Source organism: Chelonia mydas, chromosome 6 (assembly GCF_015237465.2).
Source record: "Chelonia mydas isolate rCheMyd1 chromosome 6, rCheMyd1.pri.v2, whole genome shotgun sequence".
Lineage (NCBI taxonomy): Eukaryota > Metazoa > Chordata > Testudines > Cheloniidae > Chelonia > Chelonia mydas.
The window spans coordinates 58,553,370-58,579,455 of NC_051246.2; the positions used below are offsets into that span (position 1 = coordinate 58,553,370).

Below are 26,086 nucleotides of genomic sequence, written 5' to 3' on the forward strand. Positions count from 1 at the left end.
ATACCAATTGAAATTTATTAAATATTTTTGGATGTTTTTCTACATATACTGATTTCAGTTATAACACAGAATACAAAGTGTACACTTGCTCACTTTATATTATTTTTCATTACAAATATTTGCACTGATAAAATGATAAAAGAAATAGTATTTTTCACTTGACCTCATACAAGTACTGTATGCAATCTCTTTATCGTGAAAATGCAACTTACAAATGTAGGGTTTTTTTGTTACATAACTGCACTCAAAAACAAAACAATATAAAACTTTAGAGCCTACAAGTCCACTCAGTCCTACTTCTTGTTTGCTAAGCAAACAAGTTTGTTTACATTTACGGGAGATAATCCTGCCCACTTCATATTTACAGTGTCACCAGAAAGTGAGAACAGGCGTTCGCATGGGATTTTTGTAGCCAGCATTGCAAGGTATTTACGTGCCAGATACGCTAAACATTCGTATGCCCCTTCATGCTTTGGCCGCCATTCCGGAGGACATGCTTCCATGCTGATGATGCTCGTTTTAAAAAAAAGAAAAAAGAAAAAAAAAAAAAGGTTAAATTTGTGACTGAACTCCTTGGGGGAGAACTGTAGGTCTCCAACTCTGTTTTATCTGCATTTTGCCATATATTCCATGTCATCACAGTCTTTGGATGATGTCTCAGTACATGTTGTTCATTTTAAGAACATTTTCGCTGCAGATTTGACAAAAATGCAAAGAAGGTACCAGTGTGAGATTTCTAAAGATAGCTACAATACTTGACCCAAGGTAAATCTGAAGTGCCTTCCAAAATCTGAGAGGGATGAGTTGTGGAGCATGCTTTCAGAAGTCTTAAAAGAGCAACGCTCTGATGCTGAAACTACAGAACCTGAACCACCAAAAAAGAAAGTCAACCTTCTGCTCGTGGCATCTGACTCAGATTATGAAAATAAACATGCATCGGTCCGCACTGCTTTGGATTGTTATCAAGCAGAACCTGTCATCAGCATGGACACATGTCCTCTGGAATGGTGGATGAAACATGAAGGGACATATGAATCTTTAGCGCACCTGGCCTGTAAATATCTTGTGATGCCGGCTGCAACAGTGCCATGTGAACGCCCGTTCTCACTTTCAGGTGACATTGTGAACAAGAAGCAGGCAGCATTATCTCCTGCAAATGTAAAAAAATGTGTTTGAGCGATTGGCTGAACAAGAAATAGGACTGAGTGGACTTGTACGCTCTAAAATTTTACTTTGTTTCATTTTTGAATGCAGTTTTTTTGTACATTTTTCTACATTTGTAAGTTCAACTTTCATAATAAAGAGATTGCAGTACAGTACTTAGGTGAATTGAAAAATACTATTTTGTTTTTTACAGTGAAAATATTTAATAAATCAATTGAGCACTGTACACTTTGTATTCTGTGTAGTAATTAAAATCAATATATTTGAAAATGTTGAAAACAACCAAAAATATTTAAATGGTATTCTGTTATTAACAGTGCAATTAAGCGTGATTCATTTTTTTTAATCGCTTGACAGCCCTATTAATAATAATAGGTTAGGAGGGAAAGCATTGCTTTGGATTTTAAGATTTGTAATCTTTCATCTTGAGCTGTGATTTTTTTTAGATTCCGTAAAGTAAGCTTAGGTTGGGCTCGACCAGTGCTTGAATGGAAGACGCGTCCCCCCAGCCACTTTCCTCCCCTCCCAAAACCAAAGTGCTTGCAAGTACTGGCAGTGATGATTCAGTCATTGCTAAGCCTATGCCCCAGTGTAGCGTTAGATTACATGCTTTTAGATGACACAGGAAAACAAGATCCCAGTCCCTTGCCTTTGAACCCATGTCATGAGCAATGTTCTAGGAATAGAATGTAATTGCAGCTGTAGAAGAATGCACTAACAGCAAAAAAAAAAAAAAAAAAAACTTTTGAAGACCCCATGAAATTTTTGTGGCATTTGTATTTAATTTCTTGGTAAGAGTGGTGGATTTTTGTTTTGAAACAAAATTGAGAAGAAATCCCCTGGCTGATAACCGTTTAAAAACATGTCTAATTTTGAATGTAACCCCCTTTTCAATGCCCCTTTAAACACATCTATCTGGTCCTGGTCCTGCAGTCACTCTTGACTGCATGGGATATGAACCGTATATAAATGGGTTGTCAGCCCAGCTGTAGTGCCAGCAGACAAACATTACTTTACATGTACGGTATTAATAAAAAAAAATGGTTTAAAGCTTTGAAATATTATAGGAGAAAGTGATGTTTTTCACTCACTGCATTTACTAAAATAAATATTGTGGTCTAAATGTCTGCTGCTGGAATATTTGTGTAGGCAGAAATGTTTTCTTTAAAGTCTCTCCATCCTATCAAACACTTCCCTCCTCCCTTTTTGCTCGCATATAAGTCTAAATTACTGGTTTTGAAGTTTAAGAAAATACATACAGCATGTGATAGAAGTTTCCAACAAGTTTTCATCATGTTAGTTTTAGGCAGAAGAAGAACCTCTCCCCTCCAGCATCCCCCATGTTTGTTCTCAAGCCTATGACTTTGGAGGGTGTTTACTTTGGATGGTCATCGCTGTGGCCATTACTTTGTGCTGCAATTTCATATATTCTTGGTATTACATAGTGCCATCAACCCAAAGTGCTTCTCTAAACTATATTTTTTTAATTAAGTGTTGAGATTTGCTTAATTAGACATTAATATCACCTCCGCTATTGTTTATTTGGTGGATACCTTGGACTAAAAGGGTGGATGAGGTAGGCAGGACAAAGTTGTTAATACTTTGCCCTTCTACAGTGTTGTGTCTTTTAGTTTTTACACAACATATGTAATATGAAGAAACCACACAGGGAGATACAAATAACCACGTTTCCCATGTAGGGAACGTGCAAGGCCTAGTTACTAATACACACTGCTGCTCTAGCAGGGTTCTGGTGGCTTTCGAAACATAGAAGACGGGGGCCTTTAGAGGGATCACAAACTATTTGAATGTAGTAATACCAATTTATATACACAAGTGTGTTTCCTCTAAAAGATCTCAGTGTCTTACAAACATTAAACCTTACACCACGTTTGTGAGGTAGATGCATATGATTATAGATAAAAGGAAACAGAGAGAGGTGTAAGTGACTTGCACATTATAGAGTAAATCAGTAGCAGAGCGTGAATAGAACATTAGAGTCCTAGCTCCTAATAAATGGTTCTAACTATTAAAGCTTGGTATCTCCTGATGTTAAGATGACTAGTAAAATGAAAAATGTATTGGAGTTTTTATTGAACATTACTAGGGAAAATAAATGTTCTCAGTGCTGAATCAGACATTGAGTTTCAGTGGTGGTAATGGTTAGGATTAGAGACCCAGCACTCTACTCAAATCAGTTGGATCATCTACTAGCATGGAGAGCAAGGAAGACGAGAGTTGTTTAGAACATCCATCTTCCTTACTAACTTAAATAGAGAAAGTAATCAATACAACTTTATTCCATATTTGTTTAGAGACAACCTTGCTCTAAGCTGTGCAGAAAAAATCTGTTGCTCTGTGAATTGTATTAAAATACTAATAATTGCCATGAAAAATTATTAGTCTTCTGTTCATAAAATAATAGCAACTCTGTTTCTGTTGTTTTTACAAATGGAAATTTAGAATTTGTTTGCTGCAAGGACTTTGACTGGAATCTAACTATGGCAAAGGACTTCCTAAAACTGTTTCTGGTTAGAACAATGCAGCTTTCACGTGCTTAACTACTGATGACCTGAATGGCTGAGAGCCAGTTGCTTTTGTTTAGTACTGTAGTATGTAGGTGCTGGATGAGTGTGAACACACAGTTTGATTGCTATTCAGGGATATAAAAAGTTCATACAGATGAATTCTTCACCTACTCTCAGAGCCCCATGGATTTTTTCATTTCCCCCATATTACTTTATCCTCCATAGCTTTGAGACCCCAAGTCACTTGCTGCCCCTTTTCAGCTGATGACTGATTGTGACTTACTTTGGAGTCTGCAGATTGAGCTGTGGTGCTGACAAGCTGAGTATTACAAGTCCTTTGAGCACCCACAAGTGTTAATCTCACTGCCTTCCAATACAAGGAGGGAGGGAGACTGGAATCAGAGGTAAACCACTTGTCTGCCAAAGGCAGAGCATGGGTCCCACAAGACCACCCAGAAAAAAAATGAATTTTCTAAAATGTTTGTGTGGGGTTTTTTTGTTTTTGTTTTGTTTTTTTTACAGTTTCAAGAACCACCTCAGGGTAGGAATCTGAAATCATATTTCCAGTAAATATCATGCATTGCTTTTCCTTTCTTTTGGCCACTCACACGTGCCAACCCCTCCTTCCAAAATATCTTTCCAAGAAAAACCTGCTCCTGAAGATTCTTCAGTGTGGTTTGGAAGGGGTTTTTTGTTTTCCCAGTAAAGTAGTCTTGTGTTTGGATGCCAGTGCTTATGAACTGTGCAAAGCTCTGGGACTTTTTTGAGTATTGTATCAGCCATGAAGTCTGAGAGTCCTAGCTGGTAGTGAGAACATGCACATTCACCCACAGCAGCAAGCTCCACTCGTGTGAGTGTTGGAATGAAGTGGCTGTGTGTTCCCCTGTGGTACTAGCAGTATTACAGTGTGTCTGCTCTTTAATTAGGTTCTGAACTCATTTTAGTGTTAATGGACTAACAGTGGGAATGTCTGTTTACTTGCAAGTCGTAAAAAGAAGCAGAGCTGGAACTCAACTCTGGGGGCTGATTCTGTACTACTATGGAGTTGGGAATGTGTGCATGTATAATTTGTACATCCCTCCCCACTGCGTTCATTGTCACTGCTGGTGACATCCAGTCTTGATTTGAAGACTTCAAAAGGAGAATCCACCACTTCTCTTGGTAGTTTGTTCCAGTGGTTAATCACCCTCACTGTTAAAAATAAGGTGCTTTTTTTTTTTAATTTGTCGGGCATCCGCTTCCAAAAATTGGTTCTTTTTATGTTTTCTTCACTCAGTTGAAGAGCTCTTTAGTACCCATGAAGGCACTTGTCCACTGTAATCAAGTCATCTCTCTTTTTGATAAACTAAACAGATTGCCACTATTTAAGGCATTTTTGCCAGCCTTCTAATCACTTTTGTGGCTATTTTCTATAGCTGCTTCAGATTTTCCACATCCTTTTTAAAATGTGGACAATAGAACTTCCTGTCGGTCTCACCCCAAAAGTATAACACAATCCAATGGCTGGAAGTTGAAGCTATATAAATTCAGGTGGTAAGTAAGGCGTACATTTTTAACAGTGAGGGTAATTAACCATTGAAACAATTTACTAAAAGTTCTAGTGGATTCTCCATCACTGACCATTTTGAAATCAAGATTGGATTTTTTTTTCTTCTAAAAGCTCTACTCTAGGAATTATTTTGGGGAAGTCCTGTGGCCTGTGCCATACAGGAGGTCAGACTATATGATCACACTGTCCTTGGAATCTATGAATGCCCTTCTGTCCTTGGAATCTATGAATGCCCTATACAGAGGTAAAGTCCCCTCCCTGCTTTTACTCACTACTCTTCTCTTTAGATATCCAAAGATCACACTGGGCTTTTTTTGCCACAGCATTGTACTGGGAGCTCATGTTGAGTTGCTTGTCAACTGTGATCCCTAAATCCTTTTCAGAGTCACTGCTTTCCCAGACAGACTCCCCTGTTCTGCCAATCTTTGTGCCCTCTGCAGATTTTATCAGCAGCGATTTTATATGTGCTTCGAGGTCATTGAAAATGTTGAATAACGTCAGGTCTACTACCAGTCCCTGCAGTACCCTGTTAGATGCATCCTCATTCAATTATGATTCCCCATGGACCTTATGAGGTCTGTCAGTTAGCCAGTTCTTAATCCATTTAACGTGTGCCTCCCTACTTTTAATGGTCTTATATCTTGTTACTCCCTTGCCTACTCTACTCCACTCCACCATTAATACCAATCTTCAATGTCCAATTGTCTCTTCTCCCACAAATATCTGTAACATCTTCTACACTCTCTTATACACCCTCCTTCATGAGGTCACTACCCTCTCTCCTCATTCCAATTGTCCTAAAAAAAGCCTGTGACTACAAGAGATCAGCCCGCCAGCGTTGGCTGGGTTGTGGAGTAGGCAAGGTTAGCTATCTATTTATTTTATTTTAAAAAGCTTTTAGATAATTTGATACTGTTGCAAACCATCACTTGTGCAATAGCAACCACTGTTAATCTTTTGCATTAGAAAGATTGTTTTTAAACATGCAAATTTAGAAAATGAAGATTGATGCTTAATATTGAAATCTTAGCTCTATTACTTTGTGCTTGTTACAATATTTTTAATTACTCAAGCGGTCTCTGATAGAATAGAATAAATTATGCAACAATAGATGCACATGTAGTATGTTGTAATATTGTAACTGCAAATAAGTGTTGATACAGTTGTTTCAATTACCAAATTTAAGCACGGAAACCCAAACTGGAATATTCTCATAGCAAAGTTGACATGCTCCATTTGCACATGTATACTTTATTACTAGTTAAACCATTTTGTATAACTTATCAGTTAGTGTAACAGGGTGCCTTACTTTCCACCCCACTTTCAGTGGTGGAAATCTCAAAATGTACTTTTAGATTTCTTTTTTAGCTTGGTTTAATCCTGATACTTTAGATTTTTCAGAAGAAAAACCCCCATAAATTAATTTTCCCATATGTGATAATTCAGTTTGTAACCATTAATGGCAATGAACCTTTTCGCTATCTCTGTTTTTCTCTGATGCATTTAGAATTTAGCTTTCTTTGGAGCTGTAAAGAGTAAACTTCCCTTTCAAATTCTTTATGGCCTGTACAGATTCTGATGTAGGTGATGACTTTCTGCCTCCCTCAGTTCTCCCTACAGTTTCAATTGGATAAAATATTCTTATTTGTTTCATGTCTTAAACTGTCACATAGTATTGCTATGTCCTGTTAAACAGTTCCCACGTACCACGCCAGTGGTGGCTGCATTTCAGTGATAGGCTTAGTAATTCCTGTGTATATATGTTTGTAAAAGTCTTAATTGCACTGTGGAAAAAACCAGGTTATCTCTCTTGTTGCTATTTTTGCCTAGTTGAAAATAAGATATAAATCAAACACCCACAACCTTTTGTGAGGGGTTAGAATACTGAGGGGAAAAGTCAAGTTGAGGCTGGGATGCAGTCTTAATAAGAATCGAAATGTAATGGTGAATTCTTTCTCTCTTAATGTTTCTCCTCAGACTCTCTATGGCCAAAGATTCGGGTTCCGCTGAAGGTTGTGAAGACCACAGAAAACAAGCTTAGTAACCGCTTCTTCCCCTATGATGAGATTGAAACGGAGGCAGTCTTGGCCATTGATGATGATATCATCATGTTGACGTCAGATGAACTGCAGTTTGGTTATGAGGTAAGAGGATTACTTTTTTCCTCGCCATGTTATGCTATCTGCCTAACACTGTGTGTGTATATATGAGTATCGCATGGGGAAAAGGGCCAGATGATGAGCTGGTATAAGTCGTCATAGCTCCATTGACGTCAGTAAATCACTGCCAATTTACGCCCACTGAGGATCTGGCCTATAAAAGGTTGGGGGCTCATGACTTTTTGAAAAGCCTTTTAACTATGGTAAAATTCTTAGCCAACAGTAAATACCTTGTAAATGGCCTGTCAGTGCCATGAGTCTCCAGAAAATTCTGTATACTTTAGACAAAAGAAATCCCTGCTAGGTGGGAATGGAGTCTATGGCTCTTCAATTTCAGTAACTTCTACTGGCATGCCAAGTCACAGAGGTTTTGCAAAAGTTAATACCTCAGGTCTGTGTTTGTGGGAGAGCTTCACAGTAAATAAGGTTCACATGTGTCCATTCTTTATTATTGCCCATCTTGGATTTGGTGGGTACAGCTGTGACGATTTGTTCTGTGAACAATAGAAATAAATATTGTTACATTGCTCTAGAATATTTTTAACAGCTAAGCACCTTCAAATAAATGAATGATTCTCAGTAAGCATAACACCTGAGCTATTCTAACAAATGGGAATCAAATGTGACTGAAAGTTTTCTGTTTACTGGTCTCTTAGATCAATAGCCAGCAGTTGCTCCAGTGGATAGTACCTTATCTACACTTCCTTTCTGTATGAAGTAGTGGACAAGGCAAGGTCCAGAGGTTAAGTATTAAGAACAGGAAAGGCCTCCTGAGGGGCAAGTGCTTTAGTACTAGGTAAAAAGAAAAGGAGTACTTGTGGCACCTTAGAGACTAATCCGATGAAGTGAGCTGTAGCTCACGAAAGCTCATGCTCAAATAAATTGGTTAGTCTCTAAGGTGCCACAAGTACTCCTTTTCTTTTTGTGAATACAGACTAACACGGCTGTTACTCTGAAACCTGTCATTATGCAAGGCACTATTCTTAGTACTAGGTGTGGCACAACAAAAAGGGGGATTGATATTGTCTGTCAAATGGGAGATACACAACACACATGGTGGAGGCAGTGAGGACGCAGTGGCTGCTGTTACAGTGATGGTATCAACAAATAGAAAAATAGAGTCCAAATCAATTAGCCATGGCATTAGAAGGAAGGTGAAATTTTCAAATCTGCACATGAATCATCTGTCAAAATGGCCACACATTTAAAGGGAAGTAGTGAGTTTCACTCGCTTCTGAAATTTAGATTTTAAAGAAGGGGGTTGAAATTTCTCTTATGGCATTTATTTTCTCCTTCCTTTTTTATATTTGGGTATGTGACTAAGTATATAGAATCTGACATTACTATACCACTTGTGTACAAACAACAATGCTCTGTGTTGTGGAAATAGAAGACTTTTTTCCAAAATCTAGTATTAATAGAAATATTAAGTAAATTTAAAATTTTCTTTTAAAACCAGGTCAGGAAAGCGTTTTTTGTTCTGTTTGTTTTTTTAAATGTATGTATGTATTATTTACGCTTTGCTGGAGAACGGGGAGTCCAAATAAAATGACACTGGGCTTAATGCTTGAGAGCTGGACTGTGAAACTGATGAGTTAATTTCATTGCCCAGAGTGAAATAACAAAATCAAACAGCATAAAAGACTAGAAAGTAAAATAAATGTTGCAATCTGTTCTCTGTTACTAATCTAACCTGATAACATAGGGTTTTGTCAAGATGTATAACTTTAGTATCCCTTTAATGTGAATCCTCCCCAAGTGAGAGAAACTTTCAGCCAATTACCAGGTTTTGGATTCAAGAAGTTATTTGTGGAAACTTAGATATGTTAACTTAAACAATAACAATCTTTTTTTTTTTAAGTAGTGGAGACAGAGTACCACATGTCGTCACAGAGAAATATGTCCCTTGGGAGTGTAACAGTTACACGTTAGTATGTGAGACATGAAAGGAGAAGTAAAAGAAGACAATTGTGGGAAGGATTCTTTATGGCCATGTTGGTCTTTTCTATACTATGTTTTCCCCTTGATGTTCCCCCCGCATTGCTAATGACAGTTCATCTCCACCCTAAGAAAGTCTGCTGCCCTGAGCATTTTAAACTCTGTACTGCATAGAACTGTTCTGAAAAGGGTTAGATAGCAAAGTGGTGATATCACTGACAGCCATCAGAGCCCTATCTATATTAGTGCTTCTACTCTTGCTACCAGCTGTGGGGCTGAACTGGTGATAGTAATGGTAGAAAGTTTTAGAGGAGAAAAATGTAATGTTAACAGAGCTTCTGACTGGTGTGCAGTGTAAACACTGCCTCCATTACCAGTTTAATTCTTATGTCACCAGAAGTCTGGCTCAAACTGAAACAAAAATAAATTCAAGAAAACCTAAAAAGTATCCTAAGTAGTTCCAGAATGAGCCTTCACTACTGGTGGTGCAAAGCTCCGAGGGCTTCTGTTTAAAGACACTACTGCAGGTGATCTTAGGTTGTATTTCAGCAGGAAATCATCATAATCAAAAATAAGGAGCATGCATATCCAAAGACATAATACTTTACACTTATATAACAAAGCACTTCACAGGTGTTAAGTCTCTTATGCCCCCATGTTAGGAGATTATTATCCTCATGGGGAAAATTGTGGCAAAAAATAGTGCACGTGACTTCCTCAAGTTTACATTTACTCAGCATCAGGAATTTAAATCCAGTACTCATGATGACCCATCAGCTCAAACCATTAGACCACGTTATCCAGTCCAGGACTTGTCTGCATGGAGACTTAGTGAAGGGCAAGCCAGTGTGTGACTGTATAGCACACTAGGCTTTTGTGTGCTGAGTTGCCGTGTGTGAAACAGCAGTATGTCAAAACATATTAGGGAACTTCTAGCACACAGTAGGTGACTTAGTGTTCGGCAGGCTAGTGTACTGTAGATTTACACCTTGGCTTGCTGCACAGTGATTCTCCAAGTAGAGAAACCCTTATTTGCCTGCTGTGGGCCAGATGCTTGGATTTCAGGACTGCTTGAGTAACAGCTTGCATGGGTGAATTTAGCTGTTTCAATACAGCATTACTTTGTCTGGGAGACATATTTTGCAGTCCCCCAGTTTAACTGTAAAACCATTCTAGTTTAATACACTGCCTACAGATAGAATAGTAAAATACCTCATCAAACATGTAACTGAAGCAAACCCAAGGCTAGTTTAAATCAATATATTTTTAGATTACTAGTTTTTTTAAAAATGCTGAATCATACAAAAGTATGGCAACTTATTTTACTTATACAGTTTTTCCTCTTAAAGCAGCGGGGGTGATAAGTTCCTGCTCTCCAGCCCAGAAATCAGGGACTGCAGATTGATCTTCTCTGGCCCTGAGTGTCTTTGACTTGCTTGACAGGCCTGAACTGGCTACCAGATGTTTAAATTGTCCTCAGCCTGTGATAATTTATTTATCTGTTTATGTATTTTACCAGGAAAGTATCTCTTGAGTTCTTGACTCATTTGCAGGGGAATCCAGAGGGAATAGTAGCAGCATATAATGTTACAAGAAAGTTTTCTTTTAAAAGTACGTCTGCTTCTGCTTCAGTCACAAGAAGCATTTGGAAACGTGACATTTAGTTACTTTCTTCGCTTCTCCCCTCATCCTTGAAATTCTGTTTTTAAACATGTGGCAAAACCCTTCTGTCACACAGACTTATGTGGATGTATAGAGTAGGATCTTAAAAAATAAATTAATAAATAAAACTCAAAACAAAAGCCCCACAACTTTGATCTCCATACAATTTCTGCCATAAAAAATTGTAGTAACACTCAGTGTCAGACATTTTTTACTTGTTAAAAGTGAACTTTTACAGTTCAATGATTTATTACATAATGTAAAAACTATAGGCGCAAGCTGTTCCTGTCTGCTGCTGTTATAAGGAGGTATAGGAATACCTAAAATATTGCAAATTGAAATAGGATCTCTGTAGAAACCTGTGACAAAATTTCACCAAAGTAAAGGTAATAACAAACTAAAGTACTAAACGGAACGAGACAACTTTTCTAACCATTCATTAGCCTCTGCTATTTTCATTACAAGGCAGATTACTAAAAAAGTCAAGAAACTAAATATATTCAGATTATCATAATTAAAAAAAAAATTGAGGGGAAATCCATTGGTTTTTACTTTTGAGCAAGGGACTTGGAGCCTGCTCTTTAGGATACAATTGGGTTGTTGCGTGGTCTCAAGGCAAATTGCTTAATCTTTCTGTGCCTCAGTTTGTCCATCTGTAAAACAGGGATAATAGTTTCCAAACATGGATTTTTGGGAGGACTTATTAATAAATATTTAGTACTTTACAACTTCAAAGTACTGTATAACCATTTAATATTAAAGTAATAAGAAAAAAAAAACTTAAGATGGAATTACTTTATTCCCTCCAAGCTATTTTTACTCTGAAGTCTTTCAGATTGCATGTTATCTGTATATACCTAGGAAAGAGTTGGCCACAGTTGGTTGGAATTGTAAACATATTGCCTGCTTCTGTTCAATGGTTGTCTTGCCTTACCCCAAGGTTCACTTTTGAAGGTCTCAATTTTTCTGCCATACTTCAAAAGTAAAAATCATGGCCTGCTCATTGATGGATTTATTACACCCATTACATCCATGTTAATCAAAAAGTGATCTTAATTAAAGTTTTGGATAGCCCCAGTAAAAGGGTGGTTCTTAGTACAATCTTTCTCCCCTTCAAAGCAGGAATAATGTAACCATTTTGCTTTCTAAAAGAGGATTTGTATGTTATGTTATGTTTGGAACCTACATGCCGCCCTTGAGACTTCTCTAAACTAACTCTGCTGTTGCGGTAAATTTTTTTTTCTTCAAATTGGAATCATGGAAGGCATCTGTTGTCTTGGTCTAGGATTCTTATTTATGTTGTTTAACAGCAACACTAGCGAGAAAAGACTGCCCATGGAGTGTGAGAGAGAAAGATCCAGAGCCCCAATTTATTGCATTTTCCTTACTCCACATAGGAGAGCCACAGCATTTCACTTTTATAGGACTACACTTTATTTCCTTCTTTTGGAACTACTTTATTCTTTCTGCTACTGGTTCTAAAATAGATCAGAAAACTCTTAATTTGGTGCATCCATTGCTCATATCTTTATTACAATAGCAGCTTTCATCCATTGTGCTCTACAAGAAGAAATCACTCAAGCCACCTCTGGAATGGATGGTGGCAGCTGTTTTTTTATTGCACAGCAACATTACACAATAGTTTGGGCCAAGAGGTAAAGCACACTGTATCTAAGTGAAACTACAGAGGGCACTTTAGTGAGACATAATATAAACACTCATTTTGGAATTAGGCTTGGACACTTGGATTAATATCCTGTTCTTGTATAATAGCTCAGTGGTTTGAGCATTGGCCTGCTAAACCCAGGGTTGTGAGTTCAATCTTTGAGGGGGCCATTTAGGGATGTGGGGCAAAAATTGGGGATTGGTCCTGCTTTGAGCAGGGGGTTGGACTAGATGACCTCCTGAGGTCCCTTCCAACCCTGATATTCTATGATATGCTAGTACCCTAAGATCTTTAATAAGCCCAGATTGTCAAACTTCTGTTTTGAAATCTCATCTGCAAACTATCCTGATGCCAAAGAAAGATAGGAAGAATAGTAAGAGGCCAGTATGGCTCCATCGGGGCTCTTTAATCACCTGAAAATCAAACAGAAATCCTACAGAAAGTGAAAACATGGACAGATTGCTAAGGAGGAGTACCAAAGAATAGCACAAGCATCTAGGGGACAAAATCAGAAAGACTAAAGCACAATATGAGTTACAACTAGCAAGGGACATAAAAGACAATAAGAGGTTCTATAAATATATTAGAAGCAAGAGAAAGATGGATAGTGTAAGTCTTCTACTTAGCAGGGAAGAAGAGCTAATAATGCATAACGTCAAGAAGGCTGAGGTGTTTAATGCCTGTTTTGTTTCAGTCATCAGTAAAAAGGTTAATGGTGACCAGAGACTTAACACAGTTAATATTAACAACAAGGGGGAAGGAACAGATTAAAGAATATTTCGACAAATTAATGTATTTGAGTTACCCAGGCCTGATGAAATTCATCATACGGTATTTGAGGAACTAGCTGAAGCAATCTCTGCACTGTTAGCAATGATCTTTGAGAACTCAGGTCTCAGAAGCCTGAAAAGGAGCAAATTTAGTAGCTGTCTTGAAAAAGGGGAAGCCAAGAGGACACAGGGAATTATAGACCAGTCAGACAAACTTCAATACGTGGGAAAAATACTGGAACAAATTATTAAACCATCATTTTGTAAGCCCCTAAAGAATAATAGAGTATAAGGAATAGCCAACATGGATTTGTCAAGAACAAATCATGCCTCACCAGCTTCCTTCTCTGACAGGGTTACTGGCCTAGTGCAGAGTGGGAGACTGTAGGTGTGATGTATCTTGATTTTGTAAGGCTTTTAATACAGTTCTACTTAACATTCTCATAAGCAAACCATAGAAATGTGGTCTAGATGAATTAATTCAGGTGGGAGCACAATTGGTTGAAGGACCATACTCAGAGTAGTTATTAATGGTTCGAAGTCAAACTGGGGGATGTATCTATTGTGTCTCATTGGGGTCAGTCTTGGGTCCAGTGCTATTCACTATTCTCAGTAATGACTTGGATAATGGAACAGAGCGTATTCTTATAACATTTGTGAAGGACAGCAAGCTGGGAGTGGTTGCAAACATTTTGCAGAACAGGAGCTGAATTCAAAATGACCTTGACAAATTGGAGATTTGGTCTTAACAAGATAAAATTCAGAAAAGACAAGTGAAAAGTACTAGGCTTAGGAAGAAAAAAATCAAATGCACACCTGCAAAGTGGGAAATAACTGATAGGCGGTATTACTGCTGGAAAGGAGCTGGGAGTTACAGTGGATCACGAGTATGGGTTAGTAATGCGACACAGTTGTGAAAAAAGCTAATATTCTGGGGTATTTTAGCAGGAATTTTGTATGTAAGATGTGGGACATAATTGTCCCACTCTACTCAGTACTGGCAAGGTCTCAGCTGGAATACTTTGTCCAGTTCCAGATGCCGCTCTTAAGGAAAAATGTAGACAAATTGGAGAGAGACCAGAGGAGAGCAACAAAAATGATAAAAGGTTTCGAAAACTTGACCTATGAGGAATGGTTTAAAAAAAAACCTGGGCATGTTTAGTCTTGAGAAAAGGAGACTGAGAGGGAACCTGATAAGTTTTCAAATGTATTAAGGGCTGTTATCAAGAGGACAGTGATCAGTTGTTCTCCATGCCCACTGAAGGTAAGACAAAAAGTAACTGGCTTAATCTGCAGCAAGGAAGATTTAGGTTTACTAGGAAAATCTTTCTAATTATAAGGATAGTTAAGCAATGGACTAACCTTCCAAAGGAGGTTGTGGAATCCCCTCATTGAAGGTTTTTAAGAACAGTTTGGATAAATTCCTGTCAGGGATGGTCTAGGTCAGCAGTTCTCAAACTTCATTGTGCCGCAATTTCCTTCTGACAACAAAAAAAATACTACATGTCCACAGGAGGGGGACGGAAGCCTAAGCCCACCCGAGCCCTGCCATGCTGGGCTGGGGAGACAAAGCTGAAGCCAGAGCCCCGCCACCCCAAGCTCGGGGGCCAAAGCCCAAGCCCAAGGGCTAAAGCCCCAGGTGGTGGCACTTGGGCTTCGGCTTCAGCCCCGGGTCCCAGCAAGTCTAACACCAGCCCTGGCGACCCCATTAGGGGTCCTGACTCACAGTTTGAAAACGATTGGTCTAGGTGTACTTGGTCCTACCATAGCTCAGTGGGCTTGATGACCTCTCAAATACCCCACCAGCCCTACTTTTCTAGGATTTTACGAAAGATGGCTTGTCTAAAAGCATTCATACTCTATCATGCTGAAGCATTGGAACTGTGCTGACAAGTGAGATGAGTACTCCCTACTGAATTGTCAGCACTTAAGGATTTTCTTAAATATCTCCCATCCAAGCCCGACCTTCCTTATCTTTAGAGAAATGTCAAGATCACAAGCCAAAGTGTCAAGGATTCCTAGCAGATTCATACATGGCAGCTAACCCTCAAATCAAAAAAGGACAGTAATACGAAATGAATATTAAGTCTAAGGTTAAGTATAAGCTATTGTGAAATCTCCCGTAGAAACAGAAGCTGGATGTATTAACTTGACTGTGGAAGTACTTGTATTGATTTGGGCTATGAATTGAAGGTAGCTATCTGGAGTCCTTCCAAGAACAGCCATCGAATGAACTACTGATGAACATTAGGAAAAAACCAACATTTCCATTGAGTTCACTAGCAGTAGTTTTAAAAGCAATCTTTGTTTGAAACAACTGGGTTATATATTTTAGCTGCTGCAGGCTGTCAGTTTCCAGAGGCCAGAAGCTAGTAGTGCGTCCTGCATTGGTGCTTTTAGAAGTCTGTAAGCCACCGTCCATAAAACCTAGTTTTTACTTTGTCAAGTGGGACTTTAGCAAATCTCTCACTGAAGGAGCAGCAAAGCTAAAAGGAATATGAAGCAGCCTTTCCTATGCTACAAGGGCACTGCAGTCCCTTGGGAAGCAGTAGTTGAGTTTAATCCTTCCTTCAGCTGCCTTCAATATGCATGTCATTCTTTGTACAGGAGTTCTTAGCTGTGAGTGTGTGTTACAAATCTGCTGTGTTCTCTCAAATCCTTTGCTGAGCCTCAATAGCTTATGTTGTGGTGCAGTTCAACAGTTGGGGACAGTCGGGTTTTTTAAATTTAAAATGTAATAATTAAAAATATAAGTCCTAGGAAAGTTGCAATAGGACTTGGGGAGGAGGGGGCTGTGAGCTGTATACTTGTTCTGCTGTGCATTGATATTTTGAAACTATGTTATAAAGAAGCAGTGGAATGTAATTTAAGCCTTTGTTGGGTTCTTTGGCAGTCACATAGTTCCTTATCAGCTGATGACACCCAGTTATGACAAAAACTTGAGTGCCTCTTCTCTCTTGAGAGCTATAAAGCTTCCAAAGACATTTTTTGCCTGCAGTAGCCTTCTAATAGAGGGCTCTCTCACATAATTACTTAGATACTACTGAGATCATGCCCTGTAATTACTAGGAAAGGTGGTCTTATGGTTAAGGTACTGGTCAGAGTCAGAAGATCTGATTTTCGTTCCTGGTTTCGATGTGATTTTTGGCATGTCTTATTATCTGTAAAATAGGGATAATAATTTTCCTCCTATGGGGAATTCCAAAAGTATAATCATTGACAGTTGCAAAAGGTGTGGAGATCTTTGAATGGAAAGGGTTATAGAAATGTAAAATAGTAGTAATGTACCTACAGTAGAAGCCTATAAGAGACAGGTCAAGAACTAGTACTGACTGTTTTATCTTACTTTACTTTAGTAGAGTTTTTACAGTCCAAGTCATGTCGTTAAAAGGCACTGGCATGTACGAGGTGCCCTGACTAAGGGAATTGCAGATAAATTGCACAATGTGACTTTCAGTAAAATAGCACTCTTGATAACCCTTTTGCTGTGAATCCAGCTTTATGGGTGAATGAAGATGGAATGCTTATGGAATGAAGATGAGGCAGTTAAAGGGAATTCCTTGCTGACATGTAGAGAGAGTGAAACCTGGACACGAATGGTTTAGTTTGCATTTGCATTTGCACCCCACCAATCTGAATCAGAAATATTTGTGGCCCTACGCTATATTTTAAGCTTTAACAGTCAGGCATCATATCCAAGTGGGTCTGACACTCACTGGGATAAAAATAATGCTGTAAGGTTAAAATTAGTGGCACAAAATAAATGTTACCTTCGTTATTGCCAAATAGAAAATCCCATATATTTCACTAGTATTTGCTCCTAGTAAATAATTTGAACACTGTATCCGTTTTCCCCTCCTGGGAAATTGTCTGTTGTTTAATGTGGCCAGCATCGTGTAGAACGGGGGCTGCATTAATGATGCCCTGTCCCTGTTCTTGCCCACTTGTGTTTGATCCTGTAGTCAGCTGCAGAGTAATGTATGAAGTGACAAGGATGGTATCTTGATTGTATCCAGCTGCCTGGAACAAGTCAAGGGCAAAGACGCCTGTCATGTAGCAATAGCTTCACCAAAGCACCCATTGAAGAATATAAAGAAATATAACATGTAGCTTTTGAACATGTCCCTGTTAAAGGAAAGCGGCGTATTAGACCCAACGTCACTCCTGAGAGCAGATTAGGTTGTAGCCTTAACCACCATGTGTAAAGTTCCATTTTAACCATGCTTGGCTCTTAAACAATGTTAACTTTTTGAGCAGAACAGTTGTGTTCCCTTTAACAGGAAAATTGGTGCTGTTTTCCTGTCTTCTTGCATTAATTAAAGAGCCACATCCACACTTGAAAATGTTGGGTTCTTTTAAAACAAACTCAAAATAAAACAGTTACTTACATGTATTTCCTTCCCAGACATTCATTATTTCAAAATTCCTTGTTTCTCAATAGAAGCTTCTTCTAGCACTGTGAATTTTAATGTCACAAATGCTCACATTAGTGTCACAGAATGAACTGAGTAGCAGCAGTTTGAAAGATGAAGCTGTTTAGGATCATTTAAGGAAGCACGTGGGGGCTTGGGGGAAATGAAGGGGCAGAAATAGGTTGAGTCAGGGAAAGCTTCGTAATGGAGAAATTTGTTAGTTTGTGTTATAATTTTTGAGGGAAATGATAGAAGCCTCTTGAGCCATTTAAAACTAGACTGGAGAAAGCAATAGAAAATAAAGAACAATCCTTCAATGGCCCAAGAGAAAAGAACCCTAATAGATTGGAACCCAATAGGCTTTTCCCATCCCTAGCTTCTGAATTTAACACCTAACTCAGAGAACTGGCAGTGATGGGAACATGTATAGAAAATGTAAGTTAAATAGCTATACTCTTGTTCAGAGCTATAAAAACTCATCAAAAGATTTTTGTTTACTAAGCAAGAATGAACTGTACAAAGCGTGGGGGCTGAACAGCTATTACACAATGCAAATTTCCCTAAATGTACAGTGCATTCTGCCAAGATCTAAATGCTAGGCTGTCTCACCTGCTTGAGTATTTTTTCCCTGTGGGAGTTGGTGGAGTGGTCCAGGGAACAGTATAAATGTAACTTCTCTAAGTAGCGTCCCTGAATCGTTTCAATTGAGTAAGCTCACTGTTTGTGCCAGTGCTGGCTTTAACACCTCTGTTACTCTCTGCAGGTTTGGCGGGAGTTTCCTGACAGGCTGGTTGGGTATCCAGGTCGCCTGCATCTGTGGGACCATGAGATGAACAAATGGAAGTATGAATCAGAGTGGACCAATGAAGTCTCCATGGTGCTTACTGGAGCAGCTTTTTATCACAAGGTAGCACTGATTTCCAAGATAAATAGGAAGTTTATGGACTAACATTTCTGATAATTTTTCATTTGAGAATTCAAGTCTTCATTTTATTGTACTGCTTTTTTGGTCATTTACTACAGATGGCATTGCAAAACTTTTAAAAGTGGTATAATATTGATGGCACAGAAAGGTATTCTGTGAATTGTGTGTGTGGGAGTTAAATAGGAAAAAAAAAAAAGAAAAATCAATGTATTTTTTTATATCCAGATAGAACCCACATTGAGCTAGGTACTGTACAAATATATAGGAAGATGTGGTCCCTGCCCTGAAGAGCTTGCAATTTAATATACAACTTTTGGGAAACTCCTGACTTATACTTGAACTTTCAAATGTCTTTCTCAACCCTAATTACGGCAATGCAATTGTGTTTGTAAATAAAGGACCATATTTTCAGAAGAGATGCTCCTCTCCTTAGGCATCTAAATAAAGTGGCCAGATTTTCAGAAGGGCTCAGCAGCTTCCACTGAGAATAAACTGGGCCCATTTGAAAATCTGGCTCTCATGTTTGACCCCTTTCCCTCTTTGTTGTCTTTTGTCAGTGATGGTCTCTATCCACCTTTTTGTGGAGGCACAAAATATTACCTGATGCATTCTTAGAAAGTGAGAAGGTGCAGGCACCCTAAGAGCAAGCAAGGTGCCTGGAGATGCAGAAGAGACTCCAACAATACCCCATATTAAATATTTAAAAGGATGGGGTGTGTTTTTGTCCACATCTGTTGCACTGTTGTTTGGAGTTCATTTCGTGAGGCTATGGTTACAGTTTCTAGAGCAATTCAAAAACCAGTTGCAGACCTTCCTAAAGCTATATTCTCCTGCTCTTGCTATAGAAACACCTATTCTGTCTAGAACTGTTTTGGTGAACTTATAGAAAAACACAATTAAATAGTATAAGTTTGTGGGGCGTGTTACTGCACAGTGAATACAGGATTGCAATTAAAGTTTTAAAAGAAGAAAAGCAAATGCAGAAATATTTCCTTTTTCTACACATGGGGTGTGGCAAAGAAGGCACAGTTGTTGTGCACAAATAAGAGAGCCATCTTTGTGTGCCTAGCAGGCTAAAGCTGTGACTGGCTAAAAGGAAGCAGCAACTCTTTCACTTTTAAGGTGAAATGTCACAAATGCAGCTCCAACCGCTAGACTGTGAGGATCAGGGTTTGCTCACATTCCATTCCTTAGTTGTCTACTGTTCCCAATAACTGGAATATTTTGCAGGGAGGCAGGCAGTCACTGTAAATGTATTTAAAGTTGCATTCTCCTTTCTCCCTTATCTTTCTATCCTGCAGTATTTTAACTACCTTTACACCTACAAAATGCCTGGAGACATCAAGAACTGGGTGGACGCCCACATGAATTGTGAAGATATCGCCATGAATTTTCTAGTGGCAAATGTTACTGGCAAAGCAGTTATTAAGGTCTGATTTTCAGCAACTTTTATCTGATGTATCTCTCTAATACAAAAATGTCACAAATTGATATGTGAGTTCAGTTTAGTGGGTTTTGAATATCCTCCTTTATCTGCTTTCTTCCTCTCATTTACCTCTGGAACGATTCTGTTTTCCTTCCACAATAGGAATAGCCCAGTTCATTGAGACTAGCATGCCAGTTGGGAACACAGGATTGACTATTGATCATTGTGGCTGCCTACACAGAGAGGATAAGTTAAATTATAAAAAAATATTTGTTGAGTTTGCTGGGAGGAAAAAATCTCCAACTATCCTCACCCTGTGTATCTTGACTGGCAACAGCTGATTTATAGGAATGTTAATTGCAAGAATGTTAATTGCAAGATCAGTTTTAAATGAACTTTTTATCCCTGAATTAATTTCCTGACATATTTCGACATGTTTTCAGGTCTGGACATTCACTCTGTACATTCATTTCAAAGTGTGTCAACTTGGAATGAGATTTAGAGGCTGCCAGGCATTACTTCAATTAGCAAGGTCCGCTTTCCCTCCTGTCTATCATCATTTACCGGGACTGGTGGCTGTGTTTCCTAGAAAAGTCTTTAGAAGATAAAGTGTGTGTTTTTTCTGAAAAAGTTTTGAGCTGTACAAGGGCACTGTAGAGTAATTTGGCACCTCAATGCAATTGGGAGAGTCTTGCAGAGTTTGCCAGTCAGCTATTAACTCAAGTGAGCAAAAGAGCGTCTGTTGGATTAAGGTTACGGTGAAGTATGGGAAGCTATATTTCATCACTGTTATGGCTGCAAGAACAAATGGTGTTTATACAGGGACCTTGGCAGTGAGAAAACAGTCATTAAACAGGAATTAAGGAGCTTGTCATCGCCGCCACTTTTCGGTTACAGAAGGCAAAACCCCTCCAAACCATTTTTATTGGGCCCCTGTGAATTTTGCAGTTAGCCGGGCCAGATGGAGCTGAATGAGGGAATGGCATGGCTTTTTTTAAAGTTTTCAGAGGGCTCGACTTACACTGCAGGCATGTTCAGAGGCATTGCTCTACTTTCCAACCAAGGGGATTAATATCCCTTCTGTCAATGATGATGTCTGTCGTGCCTTTGTGCAGGTGACCCCACGAAAGAAGTTTAAATGTCCAGAGTGCACAGCCATAGATGGATTGTCATTGGACCAGACACACATGGTGGAAAGGTGAGTGGGCCTCCTTTCATTGCTGAGGGTGCCTCACTGTGATTCCCAGGGCCAGTTTCTAGGTCTCTCTGAAATTAGGATTAAAAGTGTCTACTGCCCATATTCCTGAACTCTGAAATTGCTATCTAAATCTGGTCAACCCACATATGGGGTGATTCCTACAATGCATAATAGGGCGCACTGCATGTGATCTGTAGTGACAAGTAATCTGTTTAAAGGAAGAGCTTTGAAAGGGCACCCAGTTCAACAGCTCGGTTGTAAAACACACAGATTGTATGAAATTTAGGTTGCCAACAATAGTTTTTATACAAATTTTTCATTTTATGATGGAAATTTAAATGTAATGAGTGTTCAAACATTTTTAAAAACACAGGAAGTTGATAAACTGTCAGAGAGCAATTGGCTAACAAGGATAAAAATGACTGATAAAGGGGAAGTGTTACTGATGCTGTAATAGCTGATGTTTATACAGTCTCTTTCCTCCAAAGATCCCAAAGCCCACTTCTCCTGCTGAAGTGCAGTCACCTGTGTGGTTGAACATGGCAGCTATTTAACAGTGGTTGCAACATTATATGATAGGGCGAATTATTTTTGAAAGGTGATACGTATTTGGAGAGACAGTTTTGTAAAGGTTTTAGAGCAAAATATTGGGAATCAGAAACATCTGAGTTCTGTTCTGCAGTCTGCAGTTGACTAGTTTTGTAACTTTGGAAAAGACACTAAAGCTTTCTGTGCCTCAACTTCTCAACAGGGAAAATATTTACTTACCTTTTGTAAAGTGCTTTGAGATGCTTGTATATAAAGGGCTATCTGAGAATAAAATATTACTTCTTAATTATTTGTTTGGAGTTTAGCCAGAATCCCAGAACTGACACACCTACATACCCCAAGCATGTCCTATGAGCTCTTTAGTCTGTTGTGTCTCCTCTGCAGGCCTCGTGGCTATAGTCTGCTGAGTGGTTAGTATATATGTTTCTTCCTTCCAAGATCAGTTATACTGCTGCATATTTTATGTTCAGACTTACTTTTTATCAGTCATTCTCATTTTGTCAAGTGCACGGAATAATGCATTTGGTCACAAACACATCTGGAGAAAAATAATCTGAAATGCACACATGCCTCCCCTTCATGGGAGGAAGAAACAACGGAAGCAATAATGCTGCGGGAGACCTATACTAGTGATGATAGTAAACAACAAATTAGACATGTTTGTGGCTGATAGGGCAGTAAAATAGGCCAATGGAAGCCTTAGCTGCAGGGGCATCAAGTCATGAAACAGGAAGGAAATTGTCTAGCTGTAGATATTTTGAATGCACTTATCACCACAACATCTACAGACCCTCTCCACATTGCTCTGATGAGACTGCACCTGGAACACTGCATTCATTTGTGTGCTCTTCATTACTAGAAATATATTGACATATTGAAGTGAGTTCAGTGAATAGCTGCAAAAGTGGTTAGTAGGCTGGAAGGATTGATTTTATGACACGAGATTAAAAGAGCGAAGTATATACAGCTTTGCTAAATGATGACTAAATGGAGATATAAAAGTCTTCAGGTACCGAAGAGTGTAAATACCGAGGACAGAGATGAGTTCCTCACAGTGCTACAAGGATATATTACTCTAGAAGGGATTAAATTAAGAAAAGGAAAAAGTCAGATGAAAATCAGGAAGTACTTCCTAACAGTGAGATCTGTTGTTGTATAGAATAATTTCTCAAGGAAGGAGTATGGAAGCCTTGGGAAATTTAAACGTAAACTAGATGAAGCACTAGAAAATATACTATATGGAACAATCCTGTATTGTCTGAGGAATGGACTACATTCCTGTATTGTCTGAGGTAGTTCTTTCCTGTTGTTGTTGTTGTTGTGTTGTTTGTATTGCAGTAACACCCAGGAGTTTGTTATGAGCCAGGACCCTATTACACTTAGGAAGGAAAAATCATATGCACCATTCCAAAATAGGGAATAACTGGGTAGACAGTACTACTGCAGAAAAGGGTCTAGGGGTTATGTTGACTCATATTCAGTTTGTGATCCACTAATGGGATGCAGTTGTGAAAAAGGCAAATACCATTCTGGGGTGTATTAATAGGAATGTAATATGTAAGATGTGGTAGGTAATTATCCCGTTCTACTTGTCACTGGTGAGGCCTCTGCTGGGGTATAGTGTCTAGTTTGGGACATCACACTTTAAGAAAGATGTATACAAATTGGGGAGAGTCCAGAGGAGAGCAACACAAATGAGGAAAGGTTAAAAAAACTGGGCATGTTTAGTCTTGAGAAAAGAAGACTGAGAGGGAACCTGATACATTTTTTTCAAATGTATTAAGGACTGTTATAAAGAGGACAGGAGTACTTGTGGCACCTTAGAGACTAACCAATTTATTTGAGCATGAGCTTTCGTGAGCTACAGCTCACTTCATCCGAGTGAGCTGTAGCTCACGAAAGCTCATGCTCAAATAAATTGATTAGTCTCTAAGGTGCCACAAGTACTCCTTTTCTTTTTGCGAATACAGACTAACACGGCTGTTACTCTGAAACCTGTCATAAAGAGGACAGTGATCAATTGTTGTCTGTATCCACTGAATGTATGACAACAAATAACTGGCTTAATCTGGAGCAAGGAAGATTTAGGTTGGATATTAGGAAAAATGTTATAACTATAAAGATAGGTAAGCACTGGACTAGGCTTCCAAGTGAGGTAGTGAAATCTCCATCAATGGAGGTTTTTAAGAACAGATTGGACAAACATCTGTTATGGATGATGTAGGTATACTTGGTCCTACCTCAGCTCAAGTGGCTGGATTAGATGTCCTCTCAGGTCTCTTCCAGGCTTGTATATGTGTGATTCTATGCTAGTCCCTTTAAAAAACACACAGCAAAAATGCAGGCTCTATTCCAAAGAACATTATAATTTTATCAAAAGGATATGTTATCTATCATGTAACAATAATGGTGTCCCAAAAGTAAAATGTTACTGACAGTTTAGTGAGTATACTCTCAAACTGTGTTCTTCCCCACATTTAAGTTTCTACCAGTGGAGATAACTAAGCTGGAGAAAGTGTCAGAAAGTAATAGCAAATCAAATTTGTTTATAAAACTACTTGATTATCCAGCTAGAGGAATTTAGCAAGGAATTTAGCAACTGCGCCTTGGAGAAGAACTGCAGTGATACGCAACTGGGTTATAGTCATATTTGATTTTTATATTTTAAAGATTGCCCTTACTCTTTAGGTTGACCTGGCTTCAGCAGTATAAACCATTACTTGTTGTAAGAGTGTGAGCGGACATACCAACCAACTGTCAGGGTCCATGTAGTCCCATGTTACTACTGTCAATTTGAAATTAGTGGGCGCTAGCTGAAAAACTTGCAGGTATTTTTTATGGAATCCCATAAGCTACCTATTTGTTTTAATGTGATGATAAACTACAGGATTCTCAGTGCAAGTTCCCATTAACTTAGCAATGGATAGAACTCTGCTTTGGTTTCAGGGCTTAGCATCCATACCTATAATTCATGCAGACACTGGTCAGATATGTCAACTGTCTTCTGTTAGGTTAGGAGAGAATCTAAATGAGAGAGGTGCCCATGTCAACAAGAAACTTTGAAGAACAATTCTTATAGTTAACTATGTAATATCCAGGGCCCAGAATGATGCCCTGGGATATATGACAGTGTTCCATAACAGGTCCATTTGCATACCAGACTAGTGATTCCCTGGAATGCACACGTTGGTCTTAGCATTTGAGTTAGTACCAGGCCCAAATGACCGGGGATCAATCTATTGTTGTGAAATGGATGGTGTACAGGGCTACTAATGGAGGTACAGAGTTTTTGCTTTGGGGTTTCTTTTTCAAAACCAGCACAGTGACCCACAGATACCAGGAGGTGGCTGTTTAGTGACATGTGAAAAGAGTTGGTGATCTTCATCCTATTCCTTGAGGACAGATGATCACCTAGCAAAACCATCTGTGGGCCCATTGTTGGCAGTCTCAGCAGGGAGAAAGGAGTGACTAGATGATGAAAACTGAACTCTTTTCTTATCTGAGAGGTTATGCTAAAATTAGGTCTGGTTACAGGGGAGAGAACTGATTCAAAGGCTTGATTGGCCAGAAAGCTGATCCAATCTGTCAAAGCCAACTGAAGTCTTGTTTTTCAATTCACACTAACTTAATTTCATGTTGAGCACAATTCTGTGGTGTTGGCAAAGTAAGGAAAAGATGAAATAATTCTTGGAAGCAAAGATGCGTGTGTTAATTTAAATGTGCAGAGCTATGAAAGCTGCCAGCCAAAACACCTGCCCCTCTGTATGAGATAACCTACTATGTTTTCTTGGCTTCCTAGCATAAAATGTTTAATGCTTTAGGTGTCTGTTGTTTTGTGTTATCCAGAATTGGCAGATCCTGCAGAATGCAAGCTGGACCTGTTCAGCTCCATGCAGGAGATGAAAGCTTCCCTGCTAGGGAGGCACTTCTCCCCATAGACACATTGTACGACTTGTGTCTGACACGTTTTTTGGTTTAAAATTATTTTTTTTTTAAATGCTGTTCTTCAGCCTTGTTCTGATGTTTGCAGAGAAGTGACTTTTGTGAGTGAAGGTGAAAGTTCATTAAGGATTTTAATTTGGATTTTTCCTTTTATAATTTTTTTAAAATGAAGCAGCTTTCATGATGGTTACACGTGAC

The 26,086-nt window shown here is 38.8% G+C and overlaps 1 protein-coding gene across 2 annotated transcripts in view; it reads left to right on the forward strand.

Moving 5' to 3' along the window:
• Positions 1 to 26,086, forward strand: part of EXT2 (exostosin glycosyltransferase 2) — a 95,578-nt gene that overhangs the window by 63,059 nt on the left and 6,433 nt on the right. For both annotated transcript variants that reach the window (XM_037900094.2, XM_043548416.1), the window contains 4 exons: positions 7,219 to 7,385; positions 18,612 to 18,755; positions 20,075 to 20,203; positions 21,315 to 21,397. In XM_037900094.2, coding sequence (XP_037756022.1) covers positions 7,219 to 7,385; positions 18,612 to 18,755; positions 20,075 to 20,203; positions 21,315 to 21,397 — 523 coding nt within the window. The remainder of the gene's footprint in view (positions 1 to 7,218; positions 7,386 to 18,611; positions 18,756 to 20,074; positions 20,204 to 21,314; positions 21,398 to 26,086) is intronic.